General features: G+C 56.7%; 4 protein-coding genes across 8 annotated transcripts; 3 read left to right on the top strand and 1 right to left on the bottom strand.

The window, feature by feature from the left end:
- The first annotated feature begins 269 nt into the window (after positions 1-269).
- Positions 270-6,796, top strand: aebp1a (AE binding protein 1a). The gene is made up of 20 exons (XM_049737511.2): positions 270-655; positions 1,076-1,267; positions 1,345-1,419; positions 1,665-1,715; positions 1,775-1,834; positions 1,915-1,983; positions 2,084-2,161; positions 2,227-2,336; positions 2,538-2,677; positions 2,882-2,966; positions 3,043-3,187; positions 3,288-3,367; positions 3,472-3,595; positions 3,669-3,865; positions 3,942-4,115; positions 4,184-4,309; positions 4,722-4,968; positions 5,041-5,180; positions 5,481-5,580; positions 6,000-6,796. Exons 1-20 carry the CDS (start codon positions 433-435, stop codon positions 6,551-6,553), a joined length of 2,970 nt encoding a protein of 989 aa, XP_049593468.1. The 5' UTR covers positions 270-432; the 3' UTR covers positions 6,554-6,796.
- Positions 6,797-6,921: 125 nt separating this feature from the next.
- Positions 6,922-13,953, bottom strand: ddx56 (DEAD (Asp-Glu-Ala-Asp) box helicase 56). Of its 4 annotated transcripts, XM_049737544.2 has the most exons (14): positions 10,170-10,304; positions 9,642-9,803; positions 9,407-9,561; positions 9,162-9,332; positions 8,955-9,045; positions 8,633-8,874; positions 8,377-8,520; positions 8,188-8,301; positions 8,033-8,127; positions 7,879-7,952; positions 7,648-7,737; positions 7,474-7,579; positions 7,282-7,388; positions 6,922-7,213 (listed from the first exon to the last, which is right to left on the bottom strand). In XM_049737544.2, the coding sequence occupies exons 1-14, from the start codon at positions 10,224-10,226 to the stop codon at positions 7,139-7,141; spliced, it is 1,683 nt and encodes a 560-aa protein (XP_049593501.1). In that variant the 5' UTR covers positions 10,227-10,304; the 3' UTR covers positions 6,922-7,138. The 4 variants fall into 4 exon arrangements, with proteins under 4 accessions (XP_049593501.1, XP_049593503.1, XP_049593502.1 ...); XM_049737546.1 differs by lacking the exon at positions 10,170-10,304 and adding an exon at positions 13,807-13,953 and having other exon boundaries at positions 7,648-7,952; XM_049737545.1 differs by lacking the exon at positions 10,170-10,304 and adding an exon at positions 10,938-11,057 and having other exon boundaries at positions 7,648-7,952.
- On the top strand, positions 11,015-12,684 carry zcchc9 (zinc finger, CCHC domain containing 9). Its single transcript, XM_049737611.1, has 5 exons — positions 11,015-11,404; positions 11,562-11,712; positions 11,780-11,872; positions 12,122-12,190; positions 12,486-12,684. Exons 1-5 carry the CDS (start codon positions 11,015-11,017, stop codon positions 12,596-12,598), a joined length of 816 nt encoding a protein of 271 aa, XP_049593568.1. The 3' UTR covers positions 12,599-12,684.
- xrcc4 (X-ray repair complementing defective repair in Chinese hamster cells 4) lies at positions 13,949-15,969 on the top strand. 2 transcript variants are annotated; one of them, XM_049737605.1, is made up of 7 exons: positions 13,949-14,102; positions 14,318-14,502; positions 14,625-14,791; positions 14,939-15,070; positions 15,139-15,215; positions 15,351-15,474; positions 15,771-15,969. In XM_049737605.1, the coding sequence occupies exons 1-7, from the start codon at positions 13,949-13,951 to the stop codon at positions 15,841-15,843; spliced, it is 912 nt and encodes a 303-aa protein (XP_049593562.1). In that variant the 3' UTR covers positions 15,844-15,969. The 2 variants fall into 2 exon arrangements, with proteins under 2 accessions (XP_049593562.1, XP_049593561.1); XM_049737604.1 differs by having other exon boundaries at positions 15,768-15,969.
- The last annotated feature ends 7 nt before the right edge of the window (positions 15,970-15,976 follow it).

Raw genomic sequence — 15,976 nt, 5'->3', positions numbered from 1 at the left:
CGCCTCGATCTCGATTGCAAAATTGATTTGCATCACGACTTCAAATTGAAAGCCCGAGCGAGCAACGTCCATCCTGCCGTGAAAGAGCTGAAGGCATCTTTGGAAACCAAAAGCAGAAAAATTGCCGAGAGGAGGGCCTCGCTCGTTCTTTTCCAGATGACTCTGCAGTGTATGTTTTTTTTTTTTTTCTTCTTCTCCCCGCTTCTCCCCGGCTGGAATGTCTCGCACGTCTCCGTCCGCAAGCTCCTCCCTTGGCCGGGATGGGGGGGGGGGGGGGTCTGAAGAGGATAAGGAGGAAGAGGAGGCAGCTCGCAAACTTGAAAACTCTCATCCCCTGCGAGGGCCTCACGTCCGCCTTGTCTAGGAGAACATCTTGCCCTGCTTGCGCCGCTCACTCGCTCGGCTTCTTTCTTGACTTTTCTCCCTGCAGCCATGAGGAGCGTTTTGACGGCGACCTGCTTGCTCCTGGCGCTGTGGGGCGTCCTGCTGTGCGCCAGACAGGCCGACGGGGGAGGGGGGGCCGAGGTGAGGGAGGCCCGGGGGCTGGCGGAGAGCCGGGGCACGGCCCGCCCCCGACCCGAGCCCGGGGCTGAACCGGCGGAGGCGGTCCAGCCCAAAGCCAAGAAGAAGAAAACGCCGCAGGAGGTGGAGGCAGGTGAGGGTCGTCGAGTCCCGCGACGCAGCGGGCTGCGCGGGCGGGCGGGCGGGCGGGCGGAAGGCGAGCGCCTCGCCAATTTCATTCCGGCTATATTTGCAATCAAATCCAGGCCAAATTTCAATCAAGCTCTCCTTCCGCTTTCTCATTTACGGACAGACATTGTCAATTGCGTTGCTTCTCGGTGAAGCGCGATACGCCAGTGTGCGGGGCCAGCCAAGGCGAGCCGCTTCCCCAATTGTGGTGTGAAACGCTCGTTTGGAGCCCCTGCCTGTGCCTGCCCGCCTGCCTCCGCGCCTCCCCGCCTGCGCTGGCTTGAAAGCCAACGCCGGAAAAGCAGAACCTTGGCTTGGAGCCCCAATCGGAAAGCTGGAAAGCCTGATTCCAAAGCCGACCCCGATGTGTTGTGCTTCCGTTAAGCCAAAGCTAGGAAAGCGGCAGAGAAGGAGGCCAAGGCCAAGAGGCAGAAGATGCCCAAGCCTACCAAAAAGCCCAAACTGCCCAGTAAGAAACCCAAAGCCTCCAAGAAGCCCAAAGCGGCCAAAAAAGCCAAAGCCGCTACAACGGCGACGCCAAACACCAGAGCGCCGACCGCATCCGCCACAGACGCAAGTACGTGCTCTTTGCTGGCCCATCCGCACGGCAGCTGAAGACGGCGAGTGACGACAAACTTGCCCTTTCCTCCATAGCAACCCGACACTTTCCCACCGTACGGCCCATGTGGGAGGAGCCTGAAGAACCAGACCTGGTCAGGAGGATCCCAGGTGAGCGGGTCACACACGTGCTCAAGTCCCGGCGGTTCTCTCTCTCTCTCTCTCTCTCTCTCTCTCTCTCTCTCTCTCTCTCTCTCTCTGTCTCTCTCAGTCTCTCTCTCGCCCTCTCTCTGTCTCTCTCTGTCTCTCTCAGTCTCTCTCTCGCCCTCTCTCTGTCTCTCTCTCGCCCTCTCTCTCTCTCTCTCACGATTGCGCTGACCCCCTGTGGCCAAATTAGGAAACGCAGCTCGTTTCAGGTGGAGACAAATCTGAGCTGAGCACGCTCGAGCCGATGGCGTCCATCCCAGGTATTCACCTGACTCTCTGCGCTTGATTGCCTTTGGAGAACCTTTTGCTGGCGTTGCAGAAGAGCCCACCGAGGTCCCCTTCGTCATCCCCTGGTACGAGGAGTACGACTACGACGACCGTACGTCCGCCGCCGCCGCCAGCTGGGACGTCCTTTGACATCATCATCATCATTATCATCACAATTTCTTTTCTCTCCAGTTGCTAAGAAGAAGCAAGAGCAAGAGGAGGAGCAAGCGCGGCGATTAAAGGCGGAAAAGGCGGAAAAAGGTCAGGGATGATCATCTCGCGCATTTTTCAAGGTGGGGAAGAGGGAAAAGACGGCGTGCCGCCACCGCTGACACTTGCATGTCTCGCCGTTCCGACCAAGCCGAGCGCCAGAGGAAGTTATGGGAGGCAGAAGAGGAGGAGAGGCTGAAAATGGCGGCGCAGCTGCCGGAACCCAAACGTAAGGTCACGGCCAGCAACGTGTGGACGGGGACGCCTGTCTGAAGCCCGTGCCTCCGTGTCCAGAATGTCCTCCTCTGGGGTTGGAGTCTCACCGCGTGGAAGACGACCAGCTGCTGGCGTCCTCGCAGTCCCAACTCGGCTTCGCCGTTCACAGGGGAAGACTCAACATGCAGGTTGTCTGTCGGCCAGCATAAAGTGACCGCCGTCCGTCCGTCCGTCCGTCCGTCCGCATCACAACGGACTGATCCGAGCGCTCACCGGACCATCCAAAGCCAATGGCGTGACACGTGACGGTCCACCCTGGACTGAAGCGGAACCACAGTGGAGCGGGCGGCAAACTCCACGCTTGACTAACGCCGGTTGTGTCCGCGCAGGCTTCTGCAAACCAAGAAGATTTTTACGGGGGCGCCTGGTGCGCCGAGCCCGAGGAGACCAACAGCTGGTTGGAGGTGGACGCTAGACGAGAGGTGGAGTTCTCGGGGGTCATCACGCAGGGAAGGAACTCTGAGCAGCAGTGAGTCTCTCGAGCACTTTTGCACTTGAACAAAAGCGGAAACCAACCGGAGAAGAAAGCCCAACATTTGGTGTTTTTCCTTCCTTCCTTCCTTCCTTCCTTCCTTCCTTCCTTCCTTCCTTCCTTCCTTCCTTCCTTCCTTCCTTCCTTCCTTCCTTCCTTCCTTCCTTCCTTCCTTCCTTCCTTCCTTCCTTCCTTCCGCAGCGATGACTTTGTGTCGTCCTACTTTGTGGCCTTCAGCAACGACAGCCGCGACTGGAGCGTTCTTCACGACGGCTACGCCGAGTGGGTAAGTGGCAGCTCGGCTCAGCTCGGCTCGGCTCGGCTCGGCGACGAGAGAAACAAACCCTTGCGTTCCCTTGCAGTTGTTCTACGGGAACGTGGACAGAGACACTCCGGTACTGAACCAGTTTTCTTGGCCGGTGGTGGCGCGCTACATGCGAATCCTGCCGCAGAGCTGGAACGGCAGTTTGTGTCTCCGGGCCGAGATTCTGGCCTGTCAACTTCCCGGTCGGTATGCCGAGAAACGGCAGCTTTAGATCCTCGCGGCCCGTTCGGATCCATCCAGGCGCAGTTGACGGACGGCAGGTGTTTGACTTTGGCCTTCCAGACAGCCACCGGAGCGAGGACCAGGTCCAGTCTTCCGACGAGCTCGACTTCCGACATCACAACTACAAGGACATGAGACAGGTGGCGTCCTTTGAAATCATAGCTCCTCAGTGTGTCTCCGGTGTGCCGAGAACACCGTTTGAGCCCGATCACGTGCGCTCGCTCTTCTTGTCGGCCGGCTCCAGATGATGAAGGTGATCAACGAGGAGTGTCCTGACATAACCAGGATCTACAATGTCGGCAAAAGCTCCCAGGGTCTGAAGATGTACGCCATGGAGATCTCCGACAACCCCGGGGAGCACGAGACGGGTAAGAGAGCGCCGCGCCGCGCCGGGGCGGGGCGGGCCGGCTGGTCCAAGTTGACCGAGTGGGGCCTGTCCAGGAGAACCGGAATTCCGATACACCGCGGGTCTCCACGGTAATGAGGTGCTGGGCCGGGAGCTCCTCCTCCTACTGATGCAGTTCCTATGCAAGGAGTACAAGGGGGGAAACTCTCGAGTGCGCCGCCTGGTGGATGGAGTGAGGATCCACCTGGTGCCGTCCCTCAACCCCGACGCGTACGAGCTGGCCTTTGAGGCGGTAAAGTGGAGCGCCCTCCCGTGCCGCTCGCTCGCTCGCTCGCTCGCTCGTCTAATCGGGCCTTCCTCTCCTTCAGGGATCTGAGATGGGCAACTGGGTTCTGGGCCACTGGACTGCGGAGGGCTATGACCTTTTCCAGAATTTCCCAGATCTCAACAGCATTCTGTGGGGGGCGGAGGATCGCGGCTGGGTCCCGCGCTTTGTACCCAACCATCACATTCCCACGCCGGAGAACTTTCTCAACGGATCCGTGAGTTGCTTCCCGTTGCGTTTGCTAGTCGGCGACTCCAGCGGGCGACTCTTGCGGCTGGCTTTCAGATGGCTGTGGAGACCAAGGCCATCATTTCCTGGATGGAGCGCACGCCCTTTGTGTTGGGAGCCAACCTGCAAGGCGGCCACAAGCTGGTCACGTACCCTTTCGACACGCAGCGGCCGCAGATTTCGGTAAGGCCGCCAGGGGTGGGGGGGGACGTCACTCGGGCGTCTCCGCATTTTGAGGCGCCCGAGTTATGGTCGGGATCGCAACGAGCGTCGGGATCGCAACGAGCGTCGGGATCGCAACGAGCGTCGGGAGCGCAACGAGCGTCGGGAGCGCAACGAGCGTCGGGATGGCCGCCATCGTGGGGATCGCAACGAGCGTGGAGACCGCGTGGAGATGGCCGCTCGCTGGGCCTCAAATAACGCACTTGTCTTTGGACTTGCTATTCACGAGATCAGACTGTAACTCAAACTACTGCACGTCGTACTTGACGAGTCTTGCCCGTTGAGTCTTTCGTTAGCCAAGCTACGTTGTGACGGCGCAAAACGTAGTTTGACCTCGGAGCCGTACGGTGACCCCGGTACGTCCGTGTCCAAGATGAGCGACGGCCGCCGCTGGAAGGACAGCGACGAGATGAACGAGGAAACGTGGGCCCGCGTTCAGCGTCAGAAGGAGGGCGCCCTGCGGGAGACGCCCGACGAGGTCATGTTCCGCTGGCTGGCTATGTCGTACGCCCACAGCCACCTGACCATGACCGAGGTCCAGCGCGGCTCCTGCCACGGCGACGACGTCACCGGGGGCCAGGGCATCGCCAACGGCGCCGGCTGGAAGCCCGTGGTGGGAAGTAAGCCTCCGTCTTGTCTTGACATTTGGGCTGGCCGGCCGTCGTGTTCACGCCTGCGTGCCTCGTCCGCAGGCATGAACGACTTCAGCTATCTTCACACCAACTGCCTGGAGATCTCCATTTTCCTTGGCTGCGACAAGTTTCCGCACGAGAGCGAACTTCCTCTGGAGTGGGAAAACAATCGCGAGGCTCTGCTCTCCTTCATCGAACAGGTCAGTTCACACGGACACAAACGGGCTACGTCCTAAGTGAGAACCTGCCCTCGGCGAAAACATCTTCAAAAGGGCTAGCGCGAGGACTTCACAAGTGAGACCGCCCGACCGGGGATCTCAATGATGTCAAAGCTCCCCCGGGCAGCGCCAATTAACTCACCGGCTGCCAAGCCACTTGATAGCTTTGACGTCTGTAACTGTCAATGAGTTGAGGACCTCAAACAGCTTTTGATCTTCAGTCGTGTGGGAGACAAGCAAGCGCTCTGGAGCGTTTCCTTTCACCTCTGCTTTTTGTCCCAGGTGCATCGCGGCATAAAAGGGGTGGTCCGAGACACGGAGGGCAACGCGCTGGGCAACGCCACCATCTCCGTGGAGGGGATTCGCCATGACGTCATCGCCGGTAAACAGACACCCCGAAAAAATTCGAAATCACCACTCGTGTCGCCCGTGGGAATTGGGGGAAATACAAAAGGCGCATTCGTATCATCTTTGCCGGGTGATGACCAAAACGCCCTCCCTCCCTCCCTCCCTCCCTCAATAGAGCAATAGTCTGTCGGCCGGCCAGCAGAGCATAGAATCCAGATCACCTCAACATAATGAGCACCATCACGTGGAAAGGCCATCTACAACAAACTAGCAACATCGGTTCAAAAGGAGAAAACGGGTGCGGGGCGAAGGCCGCAAAGCGAGCCTTAGGCTTAGCCTTATCCTTAGCCTTAGGCTTAGCCCTAGGCTTAGCCTTATCCTTAGCCTCTTTCGTACCTCCTCCGGCGGCGCCATCTTGTGCCGTTCAAGAAAGTTTTATGTCTCTCGCGGCAGCCCCGGGCGGCGACTACTGGCGTCTGCTGAACCCCGGCGAGTACCGCGTGACGGCCAAGGCCGACGGCTACACGTCGCAGACCCGCCTTTGCGTGGTGGGCTACGACGCGGGCGCCACGTCCTGCAGTTTCACCTTGGCCAAGTCCAACTGGGACCGCATCAAGCAGATCCTGGCGCTCAACGGCAACCGGCCCATCCGCGTGGTGGCCAAGGCCGCCACCCCCACGGCGCCCGGCGCCACCGCCGCCAGCACCCTCTCCCCGGAGGAGAGGCACGCCGCCGCCCAGCGAGCCGAGCGGCTGCGGCGGCTGAGGATCCTGCGGCTGCGCCGGCTACGACTGGAGAAGCAACGCGCCGGCCTCAGGACCCCGCCCCCGACCACCGCCGCTACGACCGCCGCCACCACCAGCACCACGCGGAAGCCCCAGACCACCACTTCCTGGTACGACTCCTGGTTCCCCGTGGACAACTTGTCCACCGAGAATCCCTTTGACAGCATCATCTTTGACTCGGGGCCCACCGAGGACTACCCCTTTCACTTCACCATCGACTGAAAGGAAAGGCGCCAAAGAGAACTGGCCCTTCACATTTCCTTTGCTGATCTAAGCACACCACTCGAATGAATCTCCATTTCCTTTGCGCAATAAGAATGAGGCGCTTTTAAAAGCGTGACGCTCCGGCAAGACCTCTCCGCACCGCGTCACTTGAAAAACAAAGATGGCTGTTCATTAACCAACCAATGTTGCTTTTTCGATGCAGTTACTCAAGATTAAAAACAAACAAACAAAAAAAGATAACGCGCCTGCTTTCACCAAGGACTGCTGTCGAGACAATCTCAAGCTAGCGATGTGGCGACAGGACGGCCTTCTGAAAATGAACCATGACACCTCCAAACAATGCAAGAATTGACAAATGAACTGGCTCAGGATTGAAATGATTTTATCTGGTTCCATCTGGAAAACGCAATCAAATGTGCTGCAGCGAGCGCACACACGCACGCACGCACACACGCACGCACACACACACACACGCACGGGCGCTGGCAGGCAGGCAGATGTTCTCGGACCGTCGCCACAGCAATGCCAGACATTTTGTGACATATGAAAATTGGCCAATGTTTTTGTGAGGAGGAATGCAGATCATTCCAGCGAATGGCTGGGCTTTTTGTTGCGCTCCCTTTTCGTGTAGCGGAAACTCCTCAGCGGATTCTTGCCCTTCAACAAAAAACAGCAGGCGCCAATGAGTCGGTGCGGGGCATAAGGGGTGGGCGGGCGTGGCTCACCTTCAAGCTGCTTTTGGCCACTCCGTGCGGCTTGGGCTTTTGGCTTGGCCCTCTCCGCCTCCTCTTGTTGGACAGAGGGTCCACCACATCCCTCAGAGCTTCGGGGACTGCGCAAAGGTTACAAAGTCAAGTTGGAGTCAGCGAGCAGATGAAAGCATGCGAGGGAGCTGACTGAGGAGTGACGTGACTGACTAAGGTATTCCGGGATGTTCTTCAGGTGAGGCTTGATGACGGCGGGGTGAAGGTCCCGGTCGTGTCGGAGCAGCTGCAGGTCTCTGGGATTGTCCTCAAAGTACGTCTGATTGACAAGCAGAGGCCACCCGCTCGTGACCTTTGACAAATACGGAGCACTTGCGAGAGGCTCACCTTCAGCTTCTCCGAGTTGAGCAGTTCCTGCTTGATCTCTTTCAGCCGAGCTTCTCTCACCGCCTGCTTGGTGACCGATCGCATGGCGTCCTTTGGTGGGTGGCAAACCATCCGCAGATAGCAACATTCATACGTGAGGTTCCTCAGGGCTCTGTTGTCATCCCATCTCACGGTATTTTGGGTGATGGTGGGGAAAACAACAACAACAACAACAAAAAACCTCAGACTCACCCTGCACCTGTACCTCAAACCTTCAATGGTCTCCATCTTGAACTGGTACGGTTTCAGGGCCGATTCTGCGTTGTCTGGAGACAACAGCGAGACCGTTACGCGAGCGATCCAATGTGAAAAGGTGCGCGTGCCACTGCTCTCTTGATCGCCTCACCTCCCGTCAGCGTCTCCTCCACCTCGGAGAGCAAAGCCGTTTCCGTGTGAGCGACGAAGGACAAGGCCGTGCCCGGGTTGTCGGCTCTCGCCGTCCTAGAGGAAAGCTAAGGGTCAGCTTTTGGCCTCGCGCCGACCACGCCGCCGCCGCCGTACCTTCCCACTCGATGGATGTACGACTCCACCGTGGCGGGGAAATCAAAGTTGATGACGTTGGCCACGTTTTGGAAATCCACCCCCCTGGAGACGCTGTATTCCTTCACTTTAGCCCTACAAAGGCAGCGCAGCGCAGCTTGAGTCTGCTCAGTCCTCAAGAGTTGTCTTTCACTTTGAATGAAGACTCACTGCCCCGCCTTCTCCGCTTTCTTGCTCTTCTTCTTGCCTCTTCCGGCAGGCTTTGGCGCGGCGCCAGGGTCGGCCAGACTGCGTTCGTCCGTGGCGATGATGTAGTCGTAGAACCCTTGGTTGAACTGTGTGATGATGTGAGACCTGCGCGAGGAACAACAACTCGACTCGATTTGTGTTTTGTTTGACGGCCAAGCGGATGCAAGTGTTCCCCTTTTGGTTCATGGCGTCCAATTCCAGAAAGGCCTGGCCTGACCTGGACCGGACGGGCAGCTCCGAGTTGAGCACGCAGGCGGGAATGCTGAACTGCTCCAGGAAGAGCTTGAGGCGGTAGCATCGCTCCACGGCTCCCACAAAGACCAGCGTCTTGCCCCGCACCAGCCGCAGCTTGAGCAGCGTGTAGATGAGCAGGAACTTGTCCTCCTCCTCGCAGCGGATGCTGAACTGCTGCAGCTGGCTGCAGTCTGGCAGCTGGGAGCCTTGCAGCTTCAGGGTCACCTGGGGACGGACGGACATTGCTTTCTTTGTCATGTCGTGTGCTTCACGGGGGTAACCGCCGCAACGCTGGCCGCCTTTACGGGATTGTGCAGCAGAAGCTCCTTCAAGGCCTGAACGTCATCACTGAGGGTGGCGGACATGAGGACGGACTGGTAGATCTTTGGCAGGTGGCTGTCGGGCGGTTGAGCACACGATATTAGCATTAGCGCGCCATGCGTTCGTTCCTCCGTCCCGCCCGATTGGTCGAAGAAGCAGCCCCGAGGCAAAGCCCGCGTGGCCTCCCTCACCACAGCAGACTCTTCAGGTCGTCCTCGAAGCCGAAAGAGAAGAGCAGGTCGGCCTCATCCGCCACCAGCGTCTCCAGCGAGGCTCGCAGGGTGAGATTGCGCGCGTTGAGGTGGGCCAGAACGCGGGACGGCGTGCCCACCACCACGTCGGGCTTCTCCATCAGGACAGGCCTGCCGGCCGACAAGCAAAGAGCGGCAGAAATGGGCAGCGGTCCAAAAATGAGGGGAAATGTCTTTTTTGGTACCTTTGAGCAGACACGTCGGCTTTCCCGGATATGTCGGCCACGCGGACGTCCCTGGAGCAGTACGCCGTCAGCTGCCTCATCATCGTCTGGACCTGCTGGCCCAGTTCCTTGGTTGGCACCAGGATAAGGGCCCTCACGTCCTGCTCGCGAACACCCTGAAGAGGACAACGAGACACGAACGCTCGCAACCGGCCGGCAATTTTGATTGTTGCGGGTCTGGCTGGTCGTTTGTCACCTGCTTGGAGGCCAGGATGCGCTGGATGATGGGCACGGCGTAAGCGGCGGTTTTCCCAGAGCCGGTCCGGGCCCGAGCCAGGAGGTCTTTTCCCTCCAGAGCCAGAGGGATGGCCTTTTCCTGGATCAAGGTGGGCTGGGACCAACCCAAATCGGCCACCGCCTAAAAGAGGACATCCCTTGTGTTACACGCGAGCCAACCTCAGATGCATTTTGTTCTGGCGCTTCATGACAAACACAAATGAGTTTAAGGGAGCTTTAGTATTACGTGCCCTGAATTCTTATCCCTGCTTCATTTCGGCTTTGCTTGACTCATTGACCTTTTTCTTATCTATTGTGTCTGGGCAAACACAGAAACATTTGTGTCCACTCTGTCGTACTTGGGCTTATTTTCCGACCGTGTTGACGAATGACGGGCGGGGCAGATGAAATGGGTCATTTTTAAGCGGCTCAACTTCTCGTGGCGCGTTATCATTCTTCCATTTGGGTTTAACTCGCATGCAGCAAACACGGAGCGGAGCTGTGTTACCTTCAAAAGACGGTCGTCAAGTCCCATTTCGTGGAATTGAAGCCTCTCGGTCGCCATTGCAGCAGTACCACGGCACGCACACGTGCGTCGCACACTTACCACGTCACGTCACGTCACGTCACGCTCCCAGTGTGTCGTCACGTTCATGTGTTTTAGGGTCACAAAAGTAACAATAGTACGTATTTGGAAACGCCTTGGAATGAATTCCGAACAGTTATTTGCCGAGAATCTTCCATTGATTGCAACCTAAGCCCTGCGCATCATGTACTCCGAAGCAGAGGGTGGCGCCAGAGTGCAATTTGGTCTTTAAGGGAAGCAACGAAACACTGAGCCAGCCGGGTTTCGGGGAAAACAGCAACACATGGATGACGTTTCAACTTCTCAAGGTAGTCTTGTGTTTGTTTTCCGAATCAAACGTTGTCTTCAACATATTACCTAATAATCGTTTAGTCTTAGCAAGTTGCTCGATTGCGGGCTCACGTCACGTTAAGGAATGCGCGACAACACGTGTGCTAAGTTTCGAGCTAATGCGCTAACCAGCGTACTGGCGCTGGTTCCCAACGTGGATATATGATTGTAGTTTGCCCGAACTGCACATTAGCTGCTGGGCGAACGTTTCATGGGTTTTGATGAAAACGTCAAGCACACAACACGAATCCGACATTGACGTTTTTATGTTTTGGGGAGACTGTCAATTGCAATTCAAAGCCCAACAGTATAGCAATGAAGTGAGGTTTCTTCTAAATTCCCCAATTGATGTAGTCTTACGTTAGATCAGTTGTGGCAGGCCCAGTGAAATCTCTTGCCTTTTGCCCAGACCCTTGCACTTTGACGACGACGTCATCATGACGAGGTGGGCGCGGGCCAACAACGTCCACAAGCACAAGGCCGCCGAGGCCACGCCCTGGAGTCGGCTGCGGGCGGGAGCAAGAGGAGAAGAACCTCAGAGGAGCCACGCTCGAGGAACGCAACCGGGCGGCTCGGCGGTCCACGCTCGAGGAATGCGACCGGGCGGCTCGGCGGTGAAGAAGGCCAACAACAACAAGAAGAAGAAGAAGGAATACACGGACCAGGATGTCAACGGCTTCCTGGCGTTTCTGCAGCAGGGCGGACAAACGACGGCGACAACGCACGGGCAGCAGGAGCTGCGGCAAGAGGTGGAGGTGGCCTTGAAGAAGGACCAGAGGAGAGAAAACAGGAGGCTCAAGAGGCAGACAGACAAGAAGAACAGAATGGTGAGAGATGGAGCTGGTTTCGCCCCTCTCAAGACAAAGCCCTTGCTGTCTTTTCACATCAACTGTAAAGGACATTGTTTGCAAGTGGATTCTTTTTGTTACTGTGGCCCGCCCACTTTGCACAACTCATTGTTGTTTGTTTGGGTCTTCTCTGCAGCTGTGCTTCAACTGCAGGAAGCCCGGCCACGGCCTGGCCGACTGTCCAGAGGCGGAGGGCGACCGAGAGATGGGTAGCGACATCTGCTACCGGTGCGGTTCCACCGAGCACGAAATCCAGCGCTGCCGGGCCAAAGTGGACCCCGCCGTCGGTGAGGACAAGGACGTTTCCTTGTCCTCCCTCTGTTAATAACAGCGACTGGACTTTTGCAATTGCAGGTGACTACCCGTACGCCAAGTGCTTCATCTGTGGTCAGACGGGACATTTGTCACGCTCCTGCCCGGACAACCCCAAAGGCCTCTACGCTCAAGGTCCGTGAGTCGACGTACCGTTGATGTTATTCTAATGTCGGCCGCTAGATGGAGACACAGTATTCCGTTAGCGTTCTTTTGGACCCCTTTTTGTTTTAAGGACTTGATAGCTGCAAAAGGTTTTTGATTTGGTCAAATGACCTGGAATTATAGATTGATATCAAGCATTGCAACTCACCCACGTGACAGTGGCTGCGTTTGGCCGCCGTCTGCGTGCCTTCCATTTTGACGCTCTCGTTTGCTTCCCAGGAGGGAGCTGTCGAGTCTGCGGATCTGTGGAACATTTCCAGAAGGACTGTCCCGAACATCAAGCCTCCAGTGAGTCTGACGCCGCCACCTAGTGAACCTTGGCATCTAACACTGTGTTGTTGTTAAAGCTGGGGCTGACGCTGCTTTTTTTTTTTTTTTTTTTTTTTTTTCTGGGGGAAAACCAAATAAGGAGGGAAAAAAACAGGGCGTTGTTGAAAGACAAAGGGGGGCAAAGTAGGGAAAATGCAAGTTTCCAGAGAAGAAAGAATGGCTTGCTTCTTCTTCTTCTTCTTCAATTAACTCAGTTTAGGCATTCCAGCTCGTATTGATTTCCGATTCTTTTTTTTCTTTCATGTACTTGCAGGTCATAACGTGACGTTGAGCTGGTTGTCCAACAACATGAGCGCCGACCACGAGGACGTCCATGTTCCCGTGGTCAAGAGCGAACCCAAGCGCCACAAAGTGGTGGTGTTCTGAACGTGTTGCCGCTGCAACCCTTTTGTCTCTTTCCAAAATCATTTTGTTAGCTTTTGTTATGCTAGTAAATCAATCGAAAGACGTCATTTTGTACGGTTTGTAGTGCTTTTGATTTATACCCACTTGCTCTGTCAACTTTGTCTGGCTGCTGAGAACCATTTAGAAAGGTTAGTTGCGACATCATTGATGAGGTCTTTACAAGACTTTTGCAAACCTAATCAAGTACAGATGTTAACAGCTCGTGAATACAAGCAAGAACAAGAAGAACCTTGTGAAGTCCGCCCTGGGAGCGAAACTTCAGACCCCCTCCGAGCCTTCTGTTTCCAAATGCAGCACAGAGGCTTCATTCAGCGATGCCACCTGGTTGCACTTGAACATAAGCCTTTTACATCTTTGTGTAAACGATTCCTATTTCAGATTCTTGGAAAGCCCCTGAAAATGCGCTGCAATCCCGAAGGGCGGGCGCACACGTGTGTTTAATTTATGGAGCGCACTAAAACGCGTGCAATTATTGCTGGAGGAGACGCATGTTATCTGAAGTCCAGTCCCGCGTTGGTCCTGAGCTGAGCTGAGCTCGTCCTAATCCCTTCATTTCCCTTCTCGACGACACGTGGCACGCAGCTTTGTTGCCTTTGCCTCTCAGGGCAGAAAAACAACCCATCGCGTTCAAATTCTACCTCTGAATCACACAACAAATTTCATACAACCAAGGGGAGACACAAGAAGCTGCTGCATTGTATATATGTATGCATGTATGTATATATATATATATATATATATATATATATATATATATATATATGTGTGTGTAGACTATAATTAAATAGTACTGTAATCAAACATCTAAATCGTTTATTCATGGTTAAATTCTTATGTTAATGAGTCGATGCGGTGTTTGTCGCCCGATGATGACGTAGGCGGAACTTGCTAAACCTGCCGGGCGCAGTTATCGACCGGAAAAGATGCTAGTGCGACCGTTTTTTATCTGAACCAATTGGTAGGCAAAAGGAAAAAACAAGTGGGTAAGTTGTTGCGTATAACGCCCGGTTAATGGTGTGTTTTGTTCCGTTTTAAGCATTCGGCTGGTCGCGTGCGGCCGTTCAAACTTGCCGTGTTGACGAGCGCGGTGCTAGCTAGCTAGCAGCTTAGCATTCAACAAATGTGTGTGGTCTGACTTGACGGGGAAGGACGTCGCGGTTGTGCCTCACCGCTCGCCCGTGTTGTCCTCCGCGCAGTTGGCAGCAGATCCGCAACTGTTGTCATTGGCGTGAATTGGGGCTTATGCCGGCCGCTCTCTTCTGTGATTGGCTCTTTCCCCATCTCTCCAATCACAAGCGTTAAGTCCGGAAGATGCCCGCAGAGATGCACTCGTCCGTGAGGGAAATCCCGCTCTCGTCCGAGCCCGACTCCTCCTACTTCCTGCGTGTGGACGAGAGTGGGCGGGGCTTGGCCTATGGTTTCCAGCTGCTGCTCAGCGATGGACGACACGCTTGGAGTGGAGAAGGTCGGTCCTCCGGTCCTCCGGTCCTCCGGTCCTCCGGTCCTCCGGTCCTCCGGTCCTCCCGGTCCTCCCGGTCCTCCCGGTCCTCCCGGTCCTCCCGGTCCTCCCGGTCCTCCCGGTCCTCCGTCTCCAACTTTCATGAACTCGTCGCCATCCACTATTTTTTGGGAGTCGATGGTTTTATCAGTGAATCACTGTGGGCTCTTCTAATTTCCCAGCGAGCGAGGCGTCCGTGAGTCAGGAGGCGGCTGAACTGGAGATGTCCACGGAGAAGTACGTCCAGGACCTGCGGGAGGCGCTGACGGGGGAGGCGGGCGTCCACTCTTACCGCTTCGCCCTGGCGCCGGCCACGCCCGACGGCGCCCTCACACTGACCTACGACAAAGTGCAGAAGGACATCTCGGTGAGGCGTTATCCCGTGCGGTGACCGGTCGCCCCGATCAGCGCGTGGGCGCCACTCGTCAAACGAGTCTCACGGTGTCGCGGGGCTGGCCGTTTCCCCGTCTCTTCGTTGTCACGCCGCAGTTCAGGCTAGGCTCGACGCGGCTCGGGCCCGTCACCGAGCCCGAGCAGATTGTCGGGGCTCTGCTGAGCCGCAGTTTGGAGAGAGCCGCTTCTCTGGAGCGGCACAACCGGGAGCTTCGGGAGCACAACCTACGGCTGCGACGGGAACACGTCCGCTTCGGCGCTGAGTAAATAGTTACCGTCTCTGCCATGACGCGGCGTCCTGAGCGCAGGCCCGTCCGTACAGCCAGCGGCGACCGCTCCTCCAGGCGTCGCTGTCCTGGCTGCACTGCCTGCACTGCCTGCATTTTGTTCACTGCACTTTTGTTTTTCAGGCTGGAGCGCTACACCAGCGGTAAGGAGGCCCTGGAGGCGGAGCTTTACGCTCGCTTTCTTCACGTCCTCAACGAGAAGAAAGCCAAGATGCGCGGCCTGCGACAGACGCTCGAGCAGCTTCGGGAAGCCGGGTACGCCGTTCGCCCACGCTTCGGAGCGCCCACGTCCGCTCACGGCCGACACTTGGCGTCCTCGGCAGGAGCGGCGAGAAGCGAGAGCGGGCGGCTGAGGAGCCGGAGGGAGACGCGGCGCCGGCGGCCGTCGCATCTTCCGGCGGTACGGCCGAGCGGCATCCATCCGATACTTGGGAATGAATTTGGAATTGATTTCATTCTCCGGATAGCTAACCCAGAGCGTCGGAGCCGTTTCGGACTTGTCTGTCGCTCTGAACGTGCGGCTTGCTCTTTTCAGGGGCGCGCTCTCCTGGCCTGTGCGACGACAGCCTGATCGACATCGGCGACGTGGCGCCCAGTCGCAAGCGGCGCTTCCGCCGCCCGGGAGCCTTGGATGTGGCCGTTGAGCGAGCGCACGCAAGGTAGAGAGATCTTTGCAAACCACACACTCCACTTCCTCTCTCAGAAGGAACGAGTCCCGTCGTCCCACTGAGCTGCTCCCCTTCCTTCCTTCCTTGCTTGCTTCCTTGCTTCCTTCCTTCCTTCCTTCCTTCCTTCCTTCCTTGCTTGCTTCCTTGCTTCCTTGCTTCCTTCCTACCTACCTACCTACCTACCTACCTACCTACCTACCTACCTACCTACCTACCTACCTACCTACCTACCTACCTACCTACCTACCGTCCTTCCTTCCTTGCTTCCTTGCTTGCTTGCGTAGCAGGAGCGACTCCCCGGCGGCAGCCAGTCAGCCGCCGGCGGCAGAAGAAGTCGAGGACCTCTTTGAGGACTTGTGACAGCCGCAAGATGGATGAGAAGAAGCAGCTTTTGTAGACGTCTGTCCATCCGGGATTTTAGCCTTGGACGTTGGGACGGTGCGCTGCAGCGGAATGATTGTTACTCGAATAAAAAGTGGCCAGGCCTGTTGGG

The sequence above is a fragment of the Syngnathus scovelli genome, chromosome 13, assembly GCF_024217435.2.
Source record: "Syngnathus scovelli strain Florida chromosome 13, RoL_Ssco_1.2, whole genome shotgun sequence".
NCBI classification, from domain to species: Eukaryota; Metazoa; Chordata; class Actinopteri; order Syngnathiformes; family Syngnathidae; genus Syngnathus; species Syngnathus scovelli.
This window is presented reverse-complemented; position numbering and strand designations above follow the sequence as displayed.

Excerpts from the sequence above, each read along its gene's own strand:
- xrcc4 (XM_049737604.1), top strand. The coding sequence starts at position 13,949 with ATGCCCGCAGAGATGCACTCGTCCGTGAGGGAAATCCCGCTCTCGTCC. Across the intron at positions 14,503-14,624 it reads AAGTGCAGAAGGACATCTCG|TTCAGGCTAGGCTCGACGCG; the intron begins GTGAGGCGTTAT and ends GTCACGCCGCAG. Across the intron at positions 14,792-14,938 it reads CACGTCCGCTTCGGCGCTGA|GCTGGAGCGCTACACCAGCG; the intron begins GTAAATAGTTAC and ends TTTGTTTTTCAG.
- aebp1a (XM_049737511.2), top strand. The coding sequence starts at position 433 with ATGAGGAGCGTTTTGACGGCGACCTGCTTGCTCCTGGCGCTGTGGGGC. Across the intron at positions 1,984-2,083 it reads GGCGGAAAAGGCGGAAAAAG|CCGAGCGCCAGAGGAAGTTA; the intron begins GTCAGGGATGAT and ends GTTCCGACCAAG. Across the intron at positions 2,162-2,226 it reads GCAGCTGCCGGAACCCAAAC|AATGTCCTCCTCTGGGGTTG; the intron begins GTAAGGTCACGG and ends CTCCGTGTCCAG.
- ddx56 (XM_049737543.2), bottom strand. The coding sequence starts at position 10,226 with ATGGCGACCGAGAGGCTTCAATTCCACGAAATGGGACTTGACGACCGT. Across the intron at positions 8,875-8,954 it reads AGCTTCTGCTGCACAATCCC|GTGACCCTGAAGCTGCAAGG; the intron begins GTAAAGGCGGCC and ends GTCCGTCCCCAG. Across the intron at positions 7,953-8,032 it reads GGAGGAGACGCTGACGGGAG|ACAACGCAGAATCGGCCCTG; the intron begins GTGAGGCGATCA and ends TGTTGTCTCCAG.
- zcchc9 (XM_049737611.1), top strand. The coding sequence starts at position 11,015 with ATGACGAGGTGGGCGCGGGCCAACAACGTCCACAAGCACAAGGCCGCC. Across the intron at positions 11,405-11,561 it reads CAGACAAGAAGAACAGAATG|CTGTGCTTCAACTGCAGGAA; the intron begins GTGAGAGATGGA and ends TCTTCTCTGCAG. Across the intron at positions 12,191-12,485 it reads TCCCGAACATCAAGCCTCCA|GTCATAACGTGACGTTGAGC; the intron begins GTGAGTCTGACG and ends ATGTACTTGCAG.